Source organism: Castanea sativa, chromosome 2 (genome assembly GCF_040712315.1).
Source record: "Castanea sativa cultivar Marrone di Chiusa Pesio chromosome 2, ASM4071231v1".
Lineage (NCBI taxonomy): Eukaryota > Viridiplantae > Streptophyta > Magnoliopsida > Fagales > Fagaceae > Castanea > Castanea sativa.
The window spans coordinates 46,265,220-46,287,860 of NC_134014.1; the positions used below are offsets into that span (position 1 = coordinate 46,265,220).

The following is a 22,641-nucleotide window of genomic DNA, read 5'->3' on the forward strand; positions in this document are numbered from 1 at the left end:
TAAGCATACAAAATGACACACACATATATATATATATATATATATATATATATATATATATATATATGTATGGTTTATAGCTTTTTTTTAATTTTTGGACAACAAATTAGAAAATGTAAAATACTCAATACTCTAAGATGCGTGTACTTCGATCTATGAGAAACTGTGGACACTTCCTGTGTTTTCATTTTTAATAGTTTATATTTGTTGTTGTAATAAGTCTTTTAATGGTTTATAAGAATTTAGGAAATACTTTTAAATTTATTTGTAAATGATAAAATAAAATTTAAAGTTTAATAAACAATGCATGAAAAAAAAAAATGCCTAACCTGCTCAATCCGCCGAGTTGAAGCCACCAAATTTTCAACCAACTAGCCATTTTTATAGCTTGGTGGGTTAATGGTGGTTTGGAATGTTTCTAACCCACCAATGGTGGATTGGTTAAAAAAAGTTCCCCCAAATCTGCTCAATTTAACCCACTCACACCCCTAATCCTCAATGCTTGGAAAATTTCCAAAATATCAAAGATTAATAGATATGTCATCAAATAAATTTTAAAATTTTAAAATTTTGAAGCCTATAATTTTGCATAAAAAATAAGTTCATGAATCATATACCAACTAACATGCAATTGGCACAAAATTTGACATGCATGTTAATAACATAAAAATATACATGAAATCAAACAATTCAATTTTTAAAATAGAGCATGGTTTATTTGTACCCCAATAAAATCTCCTTAAAAGTTGAATAAAATATAGTATGCTATCATTTTGCGGTTTTTCTTATATTAACACTTAATATACATGTAAATGACATCTTCTATTTTGTATGGTCTTGAACAATCTATATTTTGTATTGGTCCAAACATGTTTAGAGTCCAAGACTCCAATTACCAATAAGGAAATAACGTGTGTCTATAGTTATCTTCCTGTTGGTGGTTGGAGCCCAAGGCTCCATGCATCTTTGGAGCCAAACTTGGTCCTTCTTTTCTTGGCACACAACTAACATTATTTTATTATTCACTTGTAAAAACTTACCACCTAGGATTAATTGTGAAAATATTGTGGATTTAGCATTATTCTTAGGGAAAAACTTGTAGAGAAAATTTATTTTTGAGTAATGTTACCTCCACAACATTTTCACAACAATTTCAAAATAAACCATACGTGACAAGTTATTACTAGTGGATAAAAATAGTGATGTCAACGATGGCACGTTTACTACCTAAGATTATTGTGAAAATGTTGTAGACATAACATTATAGTGTAAATTGATCTGCTCAATTTTTAGGACAATGTGTTTGTACTTCATCTTTTGAAGGACTTTTGTACACTCAAGACCAGCCCCCCATCTATGTAGAGTGTTGGGAATTTTAAAAGAAATTTATTAAAAAAAAAAATTGTACCAGATATAGAGACAATAATGAATCAATGTCTTTAAGATGATATTTGCACACACTTGAATGAATTCGCTATAGGATTGCAGGAAATTCATTTCCAAGATACAACTAAACCTGGATTGTACCAATAGCAATCTTGAAAAATTCATAGATATAAGCAAAGGCAAAACTTTCCCTCCAAAAAAAATTTTTTTTTAAAAAAGGTAAAACTTTTTTGTCATGATTTTACTCCATAATAGAGAAGATTAAGTTAATCAAATAACTCATAAACAAGCTCGAGCTTATTCAACAAGAGAATAAAGCAAGTTTGAATATGTAATTTTGTTAATAATAAGCTCGAACTCAGCCTGAATTCATAATAAAACTTAATGAACAAGCCTGAAATTATAAGACTTGGTTCACTTAATTAGCTCAATTATTCCCTAAATTTTAACAACCAACAATATATTTCGTTCTAAAAGATAATAAATAAAAAGTATAAAATCCGTTCTCACGAGTCATGACAACAGAACTAAGATTAATAGCAGTGTTCCTTTCTTGCATGCATATTAAAACGAACCTCAAGATTTACTCAAGCGGCATGATTAGTTGATTACAAAAAGGAATCCAACATGCATATAATAAAACCCTCTTTTACACGACAGTAAACATCACTCTCTTTTACTCTTAATTCCTAATAATTTGGGTTTTAATTAGTTCAATGGGTAAAGTATCTATGTGGGGAAAATTATTGAATACTTTGAGAGTACCATAAATGTGTAATCTCCCCTCTCACATGAATTGTATGTCTCAACATAAATTTAATTAGTGGGACCTACAGTTATACGAGAGAAGGGAGTATGCATTTATGGTATTCTAGGAGTACCCAATAATTACCCTTCTAGTGGTTAAATAAAAGATTTAAGGTTCAATCTCCGCCTATACCGAAAACTTATTGGTATCTTGGTCTAATAATAAAGAATTATCATTAAGAGTGAATGCTATAAATTGAAATTCTCTCCAAAAAAAAAATTCCGCATAATGTATTTCATTTTATTTATTAATTCCATTTCCTAATTTATTCACCCAATCCCATTTTAAAACATCCACCCAAATTTCCTTAATTTCGAATCCACATAAATTTCTCTAATTCTATACACTTTCGCATTCCTCTCCGTTTTTCCCTTGATTTAGTGCTTGGCTATGTAGATATGTTCCCCTCTCTTTTAAGCCAAAATGAGTTTTTGCCCTTTTCGCGAAAACAAAAATCAGCATCTTGTCCCCTTTCCTAAACTAATTAGGGAAATGCCCCTCTTTTGAATCTCGATTTTCTCAAAATCAAGTTAAGCCCTATAGAGACGTTTTAAGGAACCTATGATAACGTTTTTAAGGACTTATAGCGGCGTTTTGTAAAGTCGAATTACAAAACGCCGCTATAAGTTCTTAAAACGTTGTTACGGGCTCCTTAAAACGTCGCTATAAGGTTCTAAGAATTTTTTTTTTTGAAACTCGATTTTAAGAAAATCGAGTTTCAAAAGAAGTACATTTTCCTAATTAATTTGGGAAATAGGGCATTTGCCCTCTTTTTTTTTTGTGCGAAATGGGCATTTGCCCATTTTTGCCCTCTCTTTTACGCAGTCTAGGCATCTACTACTACTTTTCTCCTCCTGAGGTGTCGTCCAATCCTCTTAAATTAAACTTATACAAATTTTTCCGGCTGAATCGCAAATTATAATCTCTAACTTTGATCAATTTTCAATATAGCACTCTATCACAACACCATATCAGCAATGTCAAAAAATAAAATAAAAAATAAATAAAAATCATCTTAGCAACATTTGGAGAATGGTTATAACCTCGATATCTTTCGACTACATAACGTAGTACTTATCTCAAAGATTAAATTTGTGAACCAACAAAGTAAGTATCATGCAATTAAGAACCATTAATCTATAACATAATATAATATAAATTGAAAACGTTTGACTGACTAAATATTTATTACTGAATACCATAAACGTATATTAAATAGTTCTATATAAAAGACAATCATAATAAATATGTATTAATAAATGCAGTAATAGATAGTTCAACATACATATAATTTTAGGCTATGTTGGCAACTAATTCTAAAAGCACCAATCTAGGTAACTAATTGTAGAGAACTTGTCAAGGATTGCCTGTTTTCAGACTTAATATTGGGAGTTGGGAGGGACATTAAATTAAAAAAAAAAACTGTAAAATAAATGAAAAATAAGAAGGGGGATGTTTTGGTCACCTTTCAGTTAAGCTTAAGCTTAAGCCAGAAATTGTAAACCTAAGCCTTCTCATATTCACGTTTATGTTGCTTCAATACAACCAAAACATTGTACTGGATTTTCTCCCAAAAAAAGAAACATTGTACTAGAAGAGATCACAGGGTTAGCTACCATGCTACATACACCTGATGCATTTCATCTTTCTCCATTACAAATGAATATCATGAATCTAGTTCAAAGATGACACAGCAACATAACCATGGTATAAAACACAACGTCAAATGATTACTATATATTGACATGGAAGTCGAACATATCACGCAACTTGTGCAGCAATGAGCAAGCACGTCAATATGTGCACTATTGCTGCAAGACATTCAGACTCACACTACAGATACGGTAATGTCAATCTCAAGAAGCAGCAAATGCCCGTGCAACAAAATATCTCCACTCGTCCATTTACTTGCCATGTGAGCTTGCCATTATATGTACACTGGCAAGGAAAATTTCATACAGAAAGACGATCCATTTACAAACCTTCTCTAATTTGGATATCAATGAGAGAAGGAACTCGCCTCGGTGCTATATAGTGAATACTCACTCAAGCTAAAGTTGGCTCTCTCTTCATCCCACTTCATAATCTCCCTTGCATATTTAAGAGATGCATCAACACTATCAGGCTCCAAACCCTTCACCAGAGAAACGTACAACTTCCGCCCGGTGAGAGAAGCAAAAAGTCTCTTGAACTTCACAGCAATGTAGTAGAATGCCAAATGACCCAGCGAGGGGCTATTATTGATGTTGTTGCTGTTGATGTTGCTGTTGCTTTTGCTGCTGCTGCTGGAGCGATGACGACTGGACACCGGATGAAAATCATCAAACCAGTCACATTGTGTCAAAGGTACTTGTTCCATCTTTTCCTCAAATAGATCAAATTTATTTAGAATCAAAAGAAAATCCATCTGATCAAATGTTGGATGAGTGACAATACTTTCAAATAATTTTCTGCTCTGCATCATCTTGTTAGTGATAGAACCATTCCCATCAACAGAAAACTGGTCATAGTCACTAAGGGCAACACAGAAAATGACCATTCCAACATCTTCAAACATCTCTAACCACTTGCAGTTCTCTCCTAAGCCCCTTTCATGTACTCTAATTAGCTGATACCTGAGAACCGACCACAAGGAAGAACACTTATTTTCAGGGTCCGTTTGAATAGAACTTATTGCTGAAAACTGAAAACTGAAAACACTGTAGCAAAATAATTTTTAAATGTGTAAATAGTACTGCGGGACCCATTTTTAATAAAAAATTTCTAAAAACGTACATGAACAGTGCGCGCTTGTCCCCCCGCAGCAGAAGAAAAAAAAAAAAACAAAACAAAACAAAACGCAGACGCAGCATAATAAGCTGGATCCAAACCAGCACTCAGTGTATGCAAGGGATGAGAACAATTTCTGTTTCCACTAATTCAATTTCTGTTGGAAGTTAAGTGCAAGCTAAACAAAATAACACAGAATTTGGGATGGTCAATAGCACATGGAATTTGTTTTCTCTAATTTTACAGCATTGCTAATGTGTCAAAGCAACAAGGCATGTTAGTAGTGATGCAACAAAAGTAAACTTTCTCATCTTTTTCCATCAAAGTTTTCATATAATAAATGAATGTGAAAGACTATAACTATGTGCCTTCATTTCTGTTTAGTAGTTTAAAACATGATACACCATATTTGACTATTTGAGGGACCATGTAGTAGACAATTTATCAACTTACACACACGTATATCCTGTCGATATACCTAACTAAAATAGATGTGGATTCCTAATAGGCAATAGTCAATGGGTCCAATTACAGAACCCAGACTATAATGTTTTGATGAGTTAATACTCTAATAGAACTGAGACTACTTGATCATTAAAAATTAATATAAACCAGCTAATTCTATCATTGATTAGGGCATTAAAAGGCCAGCTTTCCTAATTGCACACAATAGATTTTTTAGAGAGGATTGATATCATGTTTGCACTGCATAGGCATATGACATCTAATAATATACTTGACACGTACTCAGGTTGATGGGGGAAAATCGTTATCAAAGTTGCCCAACTTTGAGACACCCAACTAAGCATTTCTCCCATAAACATGCACCAATATGCAATAAACAATGGTACTTACCTAAGCAAAGAATCATGATGATCAGCAGCATCTATGTTATCATCAGGTGCTGGCTGGGAAAATGAGAAGTCTACACAGGCAAGCCCATTTGATGAAGTAACACCCTCAGCATGTAGGATATCCAAATTTGAAGGTTCATAGTCTGTTCTTAATATATTAACCGCCTAAATAGAAAGAAAAATAATATCAGAACCATTAACAATGAATTGAAATAGCTTTTCATATTTGCCAGGAAAAGGAACACAACAGTTGCTTGAAGAATGATGCATCAGTACAAAGTATGAAGTCCATTGAGATCGCTGGACAGTTTGGCAGAAGACTGGAAAAAGAAGTGGGTAACTAATATCATTTTAAGCTTCGTTCATCAAAGGCTCAATCAGCCTCATTACAAAGCGCAAAGAAGCTGATAGTCCATGTTGCTAAATGAGGTGAGTTTAAGCAACACCAGGCTCTGCTCAGTTAGGCTCAGAAATGGATGTATACCCTAGAAAACATCTTGTGAACCTTCAGTTACCTAATTTTCAAGCTAAACGCTTATGTGTAGAGTACATTTCTCTACTAAGTAATATAGTAGAAATGCCAGCAGAAAGAGTGCACCCAAAAACCTTCCCATATTAATTTGTAGAGTGAGTTATTGGTGCGGACACCACAGCATTGATCAGGGCATTGCATTTATTTTGATTTCAGCATTTTCAGTTATTTCCTTTTTTGCATTAGTTGACTCTAACTTGAAATTATGGCATTTATGATGATTGTAATTGGAAACCTATTTGAGGCCGGCTGCCAAGACATTTGGGATGGTGTATTTTGGAAAATTAAGAATATTTCTGATTTTAAGTTATATGTTTGGTAGTGAAGCCAAAAACCCTATGGTGGTGAAGCCTAGGGTTTTCTTTGTTTTTTTTATATTCAGCCATCATGTCACACCCCAACTCATCATTGGAATGATAGTCTGCCTTGGTTTCCCCTCACGGTTTTCAAAGGTCTCATACCAATTAGAGTCCAAGGCCACCATATAAGGCAGGACCTCCTCCTACATGGGTGATGTGGAAGTCCGCCAAGATTTGGTTCTTCCTCATCTCACCCCCCTTAGGTGGTCTTTTGGCCTTTTGGGTCCCCACAGTTCAAATACCCGTTCTACACCAATTATGACTGAAGCATAATTGCTAAGCAAAAATTTTCATAAATTTACAAAATGAACCAGCACAGAAATATGTAGTATGATCTTACCCGCACTAAGAAATAACTGGCAACAGTTGGTAGCATTTCCAATTCACTTCGGCGATTGTATGTGGCCTGCATGGCTGAATCATTCCATAACTCCTCAACTAATGGTGCATATTCACGAGTAGCAGCCGGAAAGATAGCTTCCAAATTTCCTGACACCATAGTTTTAAGAAGCCAATCGGAGAAAGCTTTCAGCCTTGGGCCAATGGAATAAATAGTTTTCTCATCAACATTATCAGTCTTCCCTGTAATTAACCAGAAACTAGTTTCAGCACTAACATTTTACAAGAAATGTATCAATGTCTAAATGGTCCTGCCGAATCTAATTTTCTGGCATCTTTGCAGATCAGTGGCCATCATCCAGTTAATATACATCACAAACCAACTTGACTATAAGGAAGGAAACAAATTCAATCCATATATTAAAATCAACATTCCCATCTTTCAAACTAACAAGTAAAAAGCCCTTCAGATTTTACATAAGATGCCAAAAAGGAGTGACAGACCCAGTCCTACAGTGTTTGTAAACTTTTCATATCAATAATGATCGTCAATATCTTCTCCATACATACAAGTATTTTAGCACTAGTCAATTACAAGAAAACAAAAATGAAAGACATAATCAAAAACCCTAAGTTGTTAATTAAATAAAAGCTTGCTGTATTTGCATAAGCCCACTTCCTACAAAGTACCGACAACCAAAATTCAGCCTTGGGCCTTGTAGCTGAATTGGCACATCCCCATGTACAAAGTGTTTGGGGCTTTAAGAGGGAAAGTGTTCGAGCTGTGGGGTTAGCAGCATGTTGTAATTATCTCTCAAAAAACAAAAACAAAAAAAAAGACTTTCGATTTTTTATAATAAAAAAAAAATTAGAATATGAGAGATATAAGGATTTTTAGGTTCAAGGTACAAGTAGTACAAAAATCATAATTGCAAACAATAACTGCTGCTCAATGTCAAACTTCTAACTTGTACGAGTTTCAAACTATCATATAAAGAGAGAATGCTTATAATACATGCAATGAAGCATCCTTTAAATTTGAAATACGGATCAACATGTGGCAGATTAATTTTTATTTTGAAGAATTTGTTCCATTTAAATCTAAATCTTTAAGAAAGGGGAAACAAGAAAGGAGGAGGAAACATACTTGGAGTAGATTTACTGAACATTATTAGAATTCTTTTATCACACAATACAAATAGCAAAACTGTGTAACATGTATTATGTATGCATGCATAAGCCAAAGGGCTTTTTTTTTGGTAAGTACACAAGGCAAAGATGAGAAGGGAAAATGAGAGAATGGATTTAACTCATACCTGGGGGATCAATTATACTACAAGCATGCTTTTTCTTAAACTCAATGAGACTTTCTTCTTCAAAATGCTCACGACCCTCAAGAAGTATACCAAGATAGCCATATACATTACTCTGAATCTTCAATTTCATAGTTTCTCTCTCTTCCTCAGAAAAAGGGACAGGTTTGTAAAGAATTTTGGCCTGAAGATGCATTAAAAACCAACATCAGCTAGTTGAAAAAACATGTATTACTAGGAGCATGACTTTTGCCAGCATTTTTTAAATTCATTAGTTACACACACACCCAATGGATCTTTAGCCCACATCCTCACCCTCCACTATTTTGGGGGATGTGTCTTTTGAGTTTTGCACTTCAGCTCATTGGCAACTTATGTCAGCATTAGTTTCTTGATAGGATTAAAAGAAAGCATAACCAATTTTATCAAGCTTATTCACCTTATTTGACTTATGTATAACCTTTTAAAGCTTTATTTTTTCTAGATACAGCCATACTTTTGCCCAATTTATTCTATAAGCTAAAAAAGCCAATTAATATAAGCTCTCCGCCTCTCCCAAACAAACTCTAGATCCCAAATGTTTGGGGTCAATAACATGAATCCTTTTACACCCTTTAGCTTAATTTATGGCCACATACTCTGTTCATCATTTTCAAGATTCAAGTCCATAAAGTAAGAAGTTAAGATTTATGTTGCTAGCTTATATATCACATACCTCCTTTCTAGCCTTGGAATAATCCAACAAAAAAGAATTCTATCATCACACAAACGACCAAGTACTATGTGAATCACCCACTGTTGGGAGAGGGATAAGGGGATGTTTAAGCATTTATTATTAATATATACCATCAAACTATATCATAATGGACACTTGCCTGGAAAGAAGCATATGCAACCAAAATGGATAAAGCACCAAGTGCAAAAATTGGTATTCACAAAATTCTTATAGTAAAATAAAATAAAATAATCCAAACTCAAAATTCTTCATAATGCATGATTCTGATGAATGGAAATTATAAAACTTTTATTCTCTACAAGGAATTTTCTTTTTCTTTTTCTGATAAGCTCTCTACAATGAAATTTACTTATCAAAAAAAGAGTTTTCTTTCCTTTTGAAGCCAATTGTCTTGCATATTTTATGAAATATATAAGAATGGTAATCTCAAATTTGAAGCTATGCTTTTACCATACTAAATTACATACTAACTTTAAGCAAAAATCAATATCTGTTCTCCTAGAAGCAGCAGGATGAAGAGGAATTTAAATACACCACTATGAGAGAGAGAGAGAGAGAGAGAGAGAAATTATGAACCACATCAGCTTCTCAAAAAGCTATACCTGATTATAATATAACATCTAGAGATAGAAAAAACAAAATGTTATAATTGCATAACTCTCAAATGTTTGGGGCCCCTCCCCAAAAATCTCATTCAGATCACTTCTATGTGATCATAATAATTAGTTTGATACATTTGAATCTATTTATCAAAAAAAAAAATTGGCCTCCAATAGAAGGGTATACAAATGCCTGAGCTATATGGCATTTATATGACCATAATTTGATAATCTTCACATGAATAAGTAGTTATGACAATAAAGGTTTACTGAGAATATCACCTGTTTAAAAATAGTACTCGTCCCAGATCCATTACAGCCAACTAAGAGAATCTTCTGAAGTGATCTCTGCTCAAGGTAATCAGGGACATTTCTGCTAAGCGAACTGCTTAGTTGTTCTCCACAAGAATTTGAAAATTTGGAAGGAACAGGCAATGACAGGAAAGCACAAACCAATTTCGTTCCAGCCTGAAAAGTAACATATAAGATTGCTTAATTAAGGCAAAGATAAATTGGATAAAGTACACAGACAGAAATACAAATTCACACACAAACCATACCTTGCCCCATATATACCCTCTTGTATTCTTCTGTCCCTCTTCTTGGTATGACCCATCATCGTTCACCCAAAAGTGTGGGTTACCAGCACATTGAACTCCGGACAACTGCAATAATCAACAAATTTATCTTAAATATTCCTGCACGTCAATCAGTTCCAACAAGATTTTAGAATGTCTAGAAACTTTGACCTGTAACATCCGAAGCTCTACTTTTGTAATCTCCCGACCATTTATAAAAACTTGTGTGTTCCCATTGCTAGCATTTCGCATTATAGGACCCCCAACATTCAGGTGGGGACTAATAATTTTGGAAGGCTTTTGTCCTTCCTGTTCAATTCAATACAATGACCACGTTCAATAACAATGCAACAAATTGAAGTAACATAGAAAAATATGTATAGGACATCATATATTCACCTTTCCCCAAAGACCAGATACTTTATCATACCAATAGTTCCCTGGTTTGAGCTTCTTTGGTGGGTTTGAGCAGGTCTGCAATAAAACCAGCTCCTCATGAGAAAGAGGTTGTCCATTCACACAAACGTACTCCGGTGGTAGCTGATTGGCTTCACACAACTTCTCAGCCCTCATTATCTGTCGAACCTCTAAGTCATTATTAAGGAGCCGCTTAAGCATCCGAGAACACTTCCCCAAATTCTCTCGTTTCGACTCATCAATCGGGTGTCCAATGCAAGTAACACATTTCCTACCTTCTGGCATCGATCCCATTGCTCTAAGCACACAATTACTACAATACTTTGCATCACAAACAATGCAAACCTCCTTTTCTGTAAACCGGTTCCCCTTAAGGCATCGATAGCACGACCCTTTCTTCCCTTTGGCTTTTTGAGTCACACCACGTTTGATAGTCTTAATCTCATCAGCCTCATATTCATCTCGATTACACCCCTCAAGACCACCATCATTATCATCAGATTCAGACTCAACGTCACGAAAAGTTACAACATTTTGTCGCTTAACATCACAATTCAACTCATTATTACAATCCTCAGCCTTAATGGTAGAAACCTGAGACGAAGGATAATCCATACTCATCAATCCTGACTCATTCGACACCCAATCCTCCTCCAATTGATTCAAATCATTCGAAACCCTCAAAACACTAGAGCTCCCAATCGACTTATTATCAAAACTATCCGAAAACTCTATCGTGCTAGAGCTCCCAGCTCCTCCTAATAACTCATGCGAATCCTCATGACTAATACACGACGACCCCAACATCCTCGAACTATTAGCTACATCGGACAATTCGCCAGACCCAGTCGAAAACTCTAACTCTAACCCACCCGAGCTACCCAACTTATCTCTCTCCTCCTCAAACCCAATCACAGACGTGGGAGACACAGTCGCTTCAAAACCTAACTCAACCACCTCTTCACTTTCGTTGCTTCTGTCGAACGCAATCACCGAGGTCGGAGAAACCATAGACGCCTTGAGCTCCTTCGAGAAATTCTTGCCCCGAGGATCGGGAGCTAAGAGCGGTTGCACAACCGGCATCGACAGTTTATCGGACAAGGAGACCTGAGCAACCACCGCGGCCACCGGAATCCGCTCGACGTTGATAGGAACAGCCCGGGGAAGATCGTAGGTAACCGGCGGGCCATTGTATTCCACGGCGAATGAGTACTGCTCGCCATCATCGGCGTCTGAGGTTTCCGGCGGAGACATTATTGTAGCTGCTAGTACTAAACTCTATAATCTAACCCCAATTTCGAATAGAATCATCTAGAGCTAATTTCTACAACCCTCTTAACCCTATAAGCTATTTAAACTTTAGCCGAAATTCAAATGCAAAGCAAAAAAATTAAAAAAAAAATTTGCTCAAATTGAAAAACAAAAAATTGTTTGGTTTAAGATAAGAAACTAACCCTAATGCCTGAATTTTGATTTTGGTTTATCGTGAAAAACATAAACAGGGAAAACAGGGTTGTGAATTGTTATGAGAAGTGTGGGAAATGGGAAAGGAATTGGTAGAGTTTGCGTGGAAGTAAAGTGAGAATTTTGAGGGAAGGGATTTAAAAATTAAAAAAAAAAAAATTTACATGCCTTCGGAATTGTAAAGAGAAAGACAAATCCTTTGGGAAATCCAAAATCCAAAATAAGGGAATGGTGTGGTGCTGTGCTGTGCTGTGTTTTTTTTTTTTTTTTAGTTGGGGAGGAGGAAAATGCGTGTGGGTTTGTGTGTTTGGGAAAGTGTGAGTGTGGGAAAAAGACAGCAAAGGAACACAGTGACTACGTTTTTGGAGTGGGAATCTCTTGCTTTTTTATTTATTTTTGTTTTTGTTGTTGTTTTTTTTTTTTTAATTTGTTTCAATTTTTTCACTTTTGGGTCGTTGGATTGAAAGGTGATAAGTGGTGGGTCCTAGTGTGAGGAAAAAACTAAAAAGTAATTAGGATTTGTGTGTCTGGTGGGTGTGCGTGGGGTCCAATTGATAGAGACAGTTAATATTTATATTGGTATCACACGGATTTGTGGGCTATCTATATATTGGACTAATGGACCACGTGGATAATGTTGTTGTTACTTGTTACAAATGGTCCATCAGTTATGGTCTGGCTGCTGCTGCTGACTGTTGCATTTCGATAGAGTTTTTTTTTTTTTTTTTTCCCTGTATTTGAAATCCGATTCCATGGTTTTTTTTTCTTTTTCTTTTTCATGATAGGTCAGGAATTTGGATCCTATCATGTACTTTGTTGCGTAAAAAGATTTTCACAATGACTAGTCGCTTGCCAGTTTGCTAATGAAATGGACGTTTCGTCCCAAGATACTGTTTATAATTTAATTAGAAAGTAAAAAAAGCTCTTAATCACGAGTTTTAACAAGTTTATTGTTAAAGTGTTATATCTTTTGCTTTATTCGTTTCTTTTATGTGACCAAAGAGTACAAATTTCCGCATTGAATTTAAATGATATTGATTTAGGAAAATTCTTAAGTAGTCTCGGAGTATAGTGAAATGGTGCTCCCTCCTCTCACATTCATGGTGGACCACATCATGAATTTAATGAGCGGACCTCACCATGAATGTGAGAGGAGTAAGTACCATTCTCCATGCTCCGGGAGTACCTAAGAATTACTTATTGATTTATATGCAGTTTATAGTTTCTTTTACTCGTGCGTGGGCATTAATTGACCCGAAATAACATTGGATCGTTATCCAAAGGCCCAATCAAATCCTTAACACTAATCTTTCTCCAAAAAACAAAAAACAAAAACAAAAAAAAAAAACTTAACCCTAATAGTCATGTTAAGGAAAATTCACCCGCCCACACTATCTCTCCTGATGAGAAAGTTGTGTAGAGGAAAATTAGTTTGGGTTGTTCAGGCGAGGAGATATGGTGCCTTGGGGAAGCCTCTCATCCAAGCATAGGCCTCAATTCATGACATTAATTAGGAGAAAATTGCCACGGTTATAGTGTCGAGGTGGTAGGACCCATGTAAAAGTGAAAGTTTCTTATCATTACAAACTCACTGACCTCATAAATATAAATAGGGCAAGATCCAAAAGAAAGGGTGTGGGTACATTGTTTGAGGGGAGATCCCCGAGAAAGAGAGAGAGAGGGATCAGAACAATAGAAAATCATCCTCTATTGCATGTATATCTGGTAGTAAGAAAATGACCTCGAGTGGCCTGGTAACTGAGTTTTTTAGGCTTTAGGTTAGCTCCACCGTTCATCTTAATGGTCCTTTCCTTTTAGGACCTTCCATTATGAGTTATTCCCTTGTTCTTACACACAAATTAGTTGTATTTGTCTAAATCAAGTTAAACATATTCTATCCACCACACCTATGTTTTATAAATTATCAAGATACCAACAGTTTGATTTTTTTTTTCTTCAAAATATGTTTATATAAAACCAAAAGAAAATACTTAAATAACTATTAATCAATTTTCAAACAAAAATTTACAGATTAGTAACTAGGAATATAGACAAAGACATGAAAGTATTAATATAGGACTCATCTTGATCATACTATTGTTAAATATTGTTTAGGTTCTAATTCTACTTACCTAATTAATTCATCTTTTTTTTGTTTGATACAAGATAGAATTCTACTCTAACCTAATCTAAGTTTAAATGTATGTGAAGCTCCCTTCTGAAGACTTGAACCTCGGCCCTTACCCCCCACACCCCACAAGTAATTTAACCTTATGGAGTGACTATCGCACCAAGGATGTGCGGTGGTAATTAATTAATTCATTTTTTGCTCAGTAAATAGCCGGGGAAAGGGGATTAGGGTTCGAACTTGCATATTGAGCCACAAACGGAGCCAATATTAGTGGACTTTCACTCAAACCCCTAAAACAAGTTTTTTATTGCTTGATTTATTATAATGTTTTTAAATATTTTTAATTAAATTTAAACACAATTTTATATAATATATTTTGTATCTTTTTTTTTTTTTATAACCATATATTCTGTATTGTATTGTATATTTGTATTGGTCAATAGAGATGACCCCTCTTTTTTCTTTTTTCTTTAGTAGAGTAATGTTACCTACACCAAAAAAAAAAAAGCATCAAATCTTTCACTCCCTCACAAGTATTCACCTCATCTAGCCCCATTGCAAAACACTTGTGAGAGGGATCGAAAAATTTTGGAGCAAATTTTTGGTAGCTGTAGCATACTAGCATTTCAGTTTTCTTTATGTAGCTGATTTGGTAGGAATTGAACCAATTACACTTACATATGCATCCTCTGATCTGTATTGTGGAAGTTTTCATGGAAAAAAAAGTGCTGATTTTTTATTTGGCAAGGTAAATGTTAAATTATGTTTCAACATCAAAATTAAAAATTGTGGGCTCCAAAAAAACCAACGCGTGTGTTTAAACATTAAAAACTATAGGCCAAAAAAAAAAACAACGCGTATAGTAAGGTGTTTTTTACTGGAGTATTTGAGTTACATTGCTTATTTTAGGGTGTTTAAATATTGAATTTAGAAAACTCATCTTACCCGTTTTCAATTTTTAAATAATGTTGCTTAATGATACTTTTGTAAATATATTGAAAACCATGGGGCCATTTGATTAGACATCACATAAACTGACTTATTTCTTTCCTCTAATAAAAAAATAGTAATTTGTCATCTTTAAAAAACGAAAAAAAAAAAAAAAAACACACACACACATAGCAAACACATAATTATGATTTTCACACACTGAAACATTTTTTTTTTAAAGCCTAAAACATGTTATTTGAAACATGGTACTAAACACATTTTTTACTTTATGAATATTATAAATACGTATTTTCACAACACTTTTTAAACTATAATTTTCACATCATTTTAAATAATGATACTAAAAATCTCTAACTATACAAGCCCTAAACTTGCGGATACTAGAAATCTCCAACTAAACAAGCCCTAAGCTTGCGGGCACATAGCTAATGGTAGTTTTCATGAAAAAAAAAAAAAAAAGTGCTGATTTTTTATTTGGCAAGGTAAATGTTAAATTATGTTTCAACGTCAAAATCATAGCTTCTCATTTTATCATAAAACGTCACACTATGACTAGAGGAATTTGGAAGAGCTGCCGCCACCATGAAATAACTCGAACCCTTTATACTAAACTTGAGAAAAATGACGAATAAACAAGTACACACATTTCTGGCAAACATTTTCTCTGTGAATTTTCTTTTTAGTTTTGTGGAAGACTAGAAAACCAAGATTTTTCTGGTCCCATTTTTTTTCTAGCCAAGTATGCATTTGTCTACATAATTGCATGCTCTGCGGCTATCATTGGCTGTTGATATGACAACAGGCGTAGAAAATCCCTGCCAAATACGGATGTTCATTCTATCCATAATGCCTAACAAACAGTATCATGTATTTCTTCTTTTTCTCAGTGTTATGTCCATAATATTTTTATAACAAATTATAAATGTTAAGTTATTATTGGTTCTAATTTTAATAAACCACTTAAATTATATTTTCCTTCACTAATAACAGTCATTAACAATCCGTCACTTAAGATTTATTATAAAAACATTGTAAATATAATAGTCTTCTTTAAAGAATGGCAAAATATACATCAAGATCTGGAAAAGCCATTGACAACCTGTTTCTTAAGATTTAATGTGAAAATGCTGTAAACATGGTAGTCCTCTTTAAAAAATGGTAAAATGTACATCAAGATCTAGAAAAGGTATTTGATATCAAATGATACCTTGTCAGCAGTATTAATATCCAATAAATGCAAGACAAGTTGGCAAAAAATAACTAACCTACTAACAAATGAAATACATGTGTTAGTGTGTAGTTATTTTTGTACACATATCTCTTATTTATTGGATTTTGATACAGATAACGTGGTATCATTTGATATAAAATATTTTTTCCAAGATTTGAGTGCAATTATTCTAACATGATAAGGACTAGACAAGATATGAATGAAGTATGGATAACCTTTGTCTTTCCGGACTCCGAAGACTAAGAGTCTGTTTAGTTAGGGTATTTGAACAATAGTTTTTAGCGTTTAAACATTAAAAATTGTGGACTCCAAAAAAATAACACATGTTTTTAAACACCAAAAACTGTGTCAAAAAAAAAAAAATGCGTTTAGTAAAGGTGTTTTTTGGTGGAGTGTTTTGAGTTACATTACTTATTTTAGAGTGTTTAAATACTAAATTTAAAAAACTTCTCTTCCCAGTTTTCTAGTTTTAAACAAAGTTATTCAATGACTCTTTTGTAAATGTGCTGAAAACCATGTGGCCTACTTGATTAGACAATACATAAACTGACTTCTCTCTCTCCTCAATTTTAAAAAAAATAATAATAATTTGTACCATAATTGTTAGCTTTTAAAAAAAAAAACACGCACACACATACTAAACACACAATTATATATATATATATATATATATATATATATATATATATATATATATATATATTATGTTTTAGAATTCCTAGGAATGTTTAAAGATTTCCATGTTTGGTTGCAAATCACGCTGGGGAATTAGATGTTAGGAGAATCTGGATTCCCCCCTTAAACCCCTCTCAGTAGGAACGTGGATTCCCTTTAAAACATGTAGGAATCCAAATTCTCATTCTTAAAGGAAATTATATTTTTAATAAATTGACAATTTTAATTATTTTTCCTTATCATTTAAGCAATTAAGATAAAATATAAAACAAATTATCAATATATTTTCCCTTATCTTTATATTTTCCTGCCAAAATAATATATACAGGATAGACAATTCTATTGATATATTATTTAACAAAGTTTTATTTAGGTTTCATGTGTGGAAAAAAAAATTTGTCAGGTTGTTTTGTTATGGATTAAACTTTTTTTAAAATTATTATTAAGAATAAAAACATTTGAGAATTTAAATAGTTATTTTTGTATTGTACTTGTCCTTTTGAAATGTTAGACTATAATTTTAATGAATTTGTCATAATTAATAGTTTATATTTGGTTTTCATTATTTATTTAGAGGAATATTTTTTTAAAAAGGACTTGGTAGTTCACATTCAAATTTAAGGATAGAATGAGAAAAATAAATAATTCATTTAAGATTCTTAGAAATAAACCAAACATTATCATCTTACATTCCCAATGAAACCAAATATAGGAATAACTACATTCCTAGGCATGTGATTCCTAGGAATCACATTCCGAATGTGGCTTGTGTCCAGTGAAAGTTTTCACTGGACACGTTGGATTGGGGACACGTGTCCAAATCCTGCCGTGTTTAGTGAAAATTTTCACTGGACACAAGCTCTACCCTCACATTCCTAGAAATCTGGATGCCAAGAGTAATGTGGATTTCCCCGTACCAAACGCCACATAAATACATGTTTTCACAATACTTTCTAAACCACAATTTTCACATCGTTTTAAATAATGATACTAAAAATCTCAAACCAAACAAGCCTAGCTTAGGCACATAACTTATGGTAATTTTTGTTATATAAATATTAGTTCTTGATCATCTTCGTAATTGTCGGCATATATATTTGACTAGAGGTATTGGAGGTGTTGAGAGAGAGAGAGAAGGTTCTGGATGGAGGTGCTATGCTGCTAATGCTATCACGTACCTATATTTCTTTCATTTGAAACTTTGAAGTAACTACAGTAATAACCAATTAACCATTAACCTTTTTATTCGAATTTAAAAGTTGCTTATAAACCATTAAACCCCCTACACGGCTTGATTAATTAGTAGATTCAAGATTTGTTTCAGGGAGTTAATTAGTCAAGATTCACATCACAATAATTAATATGGATAAACACACTTAACACTACAAAAAACCGGGGCTAAAATCATGAGTCCAAATCTTCTGTCCCACTTTTCCTGCTCCACTCTATGCTCCACCAATAAAAACTTGCCACGTGTTCACCTAATTAATTAAATACTACTATTAATTAATAACGGTAGCATTAATAAGTCAATAATGATAGTATTTAATTAATTAGGTAAACACGTGGCAAGTTTTTATTTGTAGAGTATAGAGTGGAGCAAGAAAAGTGGAACTCTAAAATCATAGACAAGTTACAATTACAAGTTACAACGAGAATCATAAACACACGCACACGGACACTAAATTTAGCAACAATTTCTTTGGACTAAAATCATAGACTACCCTAAATTCTTTGATCTATAAACAAAATTATGCCTTCATATCTCATCTAGCACCTATTTTTTTTATCCCAAAAAAAAAAACACAGCTTTTAAGGAAAAAAGAAAAAGAAAAAAAAGACGAAAACACTATTTTGGTTATTATATTTTGGAGTCACAGTCAATTTAATCTCTACATTTTGGTAGCAATTAATTTAGTCTCTATTATATTCAACTTGCAATTAATTTAGCCCCTACCATTAATTGACTAATGAAAAATGTCTATATGGCAGACAGTTTACATTGTTGGTACACACATGGCTAACATAATAATATAAAATAAAATAATTAAACAATAAAAAAGCCACGTGAGCATTTTAATGAAAAATGAGAAGCCATGTCACTCACACAAAAAAATAACCTGAAAGAATTGATGGAAAAAAAAATAAAAAAGAAAGAACATGAATTTTAAAAACATTCGTCAGCTTTTCTTGAATGTTCTGGACAACCAAACACTACAATTCACAATTCAGAACTATAAAAAGCCACCGCAATAATTAAACAATAAAAAGCCACGTGAGTATTTTAATGAAAAATAATGAGCCATATCACTCAAAAAAAAAAAAACCTGAAAGAATTAATTGAAATCTTTTTTTTTTTTTTCAAAAAAAAAAAATTCAACTTTTTTTGTTTTTTTAATCTTTTCTATTCTTGCATTTTCTTATCTGCTAAACACAACTTTCATCTATTTCTCAATGACTAGAGATTAGACAAATACAAACTCAAACAAGCTAGCCAACACACCACTGCCGCCAAAACCACCACCACTCTCCTCCACCAACACAAATAACTACAAAACCACCAAAGCCATCAAGAATCCACATCCTGCAAATCCAAAGGAATACATAGGCCAATCTCTATACCAACACCAACACAAACAAGAGAACCCATTTACACAGACCAATCTATACCCACCACCATTGAAATCAACTTAACAACAAATCCAAATGAACTCCCACTGAGTCGATTAAACCCACCACTCTAAAATCGGCCGAAATGGGTTTCGATCAGATCGTTCGAAGCGTTTGAGAGAGAGTGAATCGTTGATGAAGATTGAGTCTAGATGGCGGTAGATGGTAGTGACAAGCGGCGGTCAGAATTGATGGGTGTTAACCAAGAGAAAGCTTGAAATGTGAATTGGAGAGAAGAGAAAGAAAAGCTAGCCATGGTGTGAAGAGAAAGAAAAGTGGGGAACGGTGGTGAACAGCGAGTTGCAAAGCACGAAAGTCTGGCCATGGAGTTCCGATTTTGAGGTTGAGAGAGAGAGAGAGAGAGAGAGAGTTTTGAAAAAAAAAATTAACTAAAATCGGTAGAAGAAGGTTCTAAATTAAATGGTTCTGTAATCGGTAGAGAGAGGGCTCGGCTGGGTTGTTGTGTTTCTGGGTTTGTATTGTTCTGATTTGTAGTGTTTGGTTGTCCAGAACATTCAAGAAAAGCTGTCGAATGTTTTTAAAATTCATGTTCTTTATTTTTTTTCTTTCCATCAATTCTTTCAGGTTTTTTTTTTTTGTGAGTGACATGGCTCCTCATTTTTCATTAAAATACTCACGTGGCTTTTTTATTGTTTAATTATTTTATTTTATATTATTATGTTAGCCATGTGTGTGTCAACAATGTAAACCATCTGCCACATAGATATTTGTCGTTAGTGAGTTACCGGTAGAGATTAAATTTATTACAAATTGAAAATACACAAGGATCAAATTGATTACTGTAAGTGTACAATTGTACCCGGATCCAAAAACAAGTGTTGGGCTCAGGCCCAATGAGCTTTATACAATAAGATTTGTAGATAATAGATTTGAAATCTAGGTTAGGGATGTTAGAAATTTGATTAACAGGCAAGAATGCCACTGTCTATGCGAATGATAAACAAATATGATAAAGGGATCTCCTCGGACGTAAGCCGAGGACGAGTTGTATAAATATTCTCTTTCTATGCCAAAGTTTACAATTCTTAGTTTTTGTTTTTGTTTTCTCAGTAGAAAATGTCGATCCCCTTCTCTTTCTTCTCTTGTTTCATTATATACTTCTCTTTCACTGGTTCATCCACGTGTCATATAAATCTTCTTCCTGGATATTTGTCACATCCACCGCCACCTTGAAGTCTTCAAACAGATAGCAGGGAGGCTGCATCATACTGTTCAGATGTCATTTTCTCATTAATACGGCCAGGGAGGTAGGTGCAGGGTCTTTAATGTGGTGGTAGAAGCCTTTTCCCTAGATATTTCTCTCACATCCTCGCTTCTAGAGGGTGCTTGGATCACCCTCTTACCCATCAGTTTTTTCTCAGAATTCTGCCTTTAACCCGTTTAGCGAGTCCTAGGGTCATCGACGGGCCTGTCCGAGGATACATTCCTCTTCGGACAGCTCCTTAGACCTTTACAGTACAGATCGACTTGTGGGTCTAGAGGCCCTGATAAAAAACGAACTGGCACCAGCCAACCAGACCCAAAACCCAAATATTTGTTTAGGAGTTTTCACTCTCCACAATTACTATTAAAATGTAAGGACTAAATTGACTGTAACTTCAAAATAGTGTTTCTGCAAACAAAACAAAAAATTGATGAATTAATGACTATGGATGAATAAAAAAAAAAATGACAAATGCAAAAGCCAAACAATTTGACACAAAAATAATACCTTTAGTTTGAAACTACTTAATAGTATGTTTCACTCGGCAAAACTACAAGAGAGAGTATAGTTTGTTTCCCGTTTTCTTAACTATATAGTACCTAAACATACAGACATAGTTAGCCTCCTTTTCTTTTTCTTTTTTCTTTTTTTATAGCTGAAATTAGTAAAATAACTAATGAAAATCAAAAAAAAAGAAATGAAACCATATATATCTTCAATCTCAATGTTTAAGCATTTTATAGTCAAGAAAACATAATCATTACTAAGATTGATTTTTAAAAATTATTTTATTTTAAAAAAAGATAATTCAGAAGACAAAGTGTGAAGGGATGGGGGCACATTGACATACTATTGGTCGGTACACGAGAAAACGACACTTCTTATGGTGGTTGAGGTCTTCAATTCAATTATATCACTTAATTTAATGTATTTATTAACATTTCTTTTAAGAGGAGGCCATAGGTTTTTTTTTTTGGTCATTTCCATTTTTAAGTCTTTTTGGACTAACATAAGTCTTTTAAAATTATAAATAAAAATATAAAAGAGGGATTACCATAAGTCCTGAGCAGGATTAGGTGTAATTTTTGGAAGTCTAAAATTTAAATTTTGAAGGCATATTCTATGCTATTTATAATTACTATTTAAAACATTTATACTATAGGGAAAAACAAATTAGGGCCAAGAACATGGCTCCCATTGGTCTAATATGGCTACGTCCTTGAACGTATACAAAGACAACATAAAATCATGGAGTGAATGCCCTTAAAAGGTAAAAACACTCTGGAGGTAAGCCATAATCAATAAATTCATTATAGAAAATTGTTGTGGTATTAATTTTACTCACAAGACTTCTATACAACAGGTAGACATCATATCCGTGCTAGCTCTCCAAAATCCTAGTAGTATTTATAGACACTTGTCCTATGCCTTCTATGGGGGTAAAAGGCCCAAAAGGTGCTTTTAGTCCATGGGCTTTGTCTAAAGATCATTACCCGTCTGAAGACAGATTAGTAACGATAAGGATGTCAAGTTTGGAGACCCAAGAGTTAATTGTGGCAGAAGAGGCTAATGGAAGCAATCCGAGAAAGGATATATCCTTGGCC

At 33.7% G+C, this 22,641-nt stretch overlaps 1 protein-coding gene across 1 annotated transcript; it reads right to left on the minus strand.

Moving 5' to 3' along the window:
- Positions 1-3,678: 3,678 nt before the first annotated feature.
- On the minus strand, positions 3,679-12,352 carry LOC142624267 (extra-large guanine nucleotide-binding protein 1). Its single transcript, XM_075797792.1, has 8 exons — positions 10,673-12,352; positions 10,445-10,582; positions 10,256-10,360; positions 9,978-10,163; positions 8,364-8,544; positions 7,049-7,290; positions 5,819-5,982; positions 3,679-4,809 (listed from the first exon to the last, which is right to left on the minus strand). The coding sequence occupies exons 1-8, from the start codon at positions 11,942-11,944 to the stop codon at positions 4,194-4,196; spliced, it is 2,904 nt and encodes a 967-aa protein (XP_075653907.1). The 5' UTR covers positions 11,945-12,352; the 3' UTR covers positions 3,679-4,193.
- Positions 12,353-22,641: the final 10,289 nt, after the last annotated feature.

Bases quoted from the DNA above. Each gene is read 5' to 3' on its own strand.
- LOC142624267 (XM_075797792.1), bottom strand. From the start codon at position 11,944: ATGTCTCCGCCGGAAACCTCAGACGCCGATGATGGCGAGCAGTACTCA. The intron at 10,583-10,672 runs GTGAATATATGA...TGAATTGAACAG, and splicing joins TATCTGGTCTTTGGGGAAAG to GAAGGACAAAAGCCTTCCAA. The intron at 10,164-10,255 runs GTATGGTTTGTG...GTTACTTTTCAG, and splicing joins GAGGGTATATATGGGGCAAG to GCTGGAACGAAATTGGTTTG.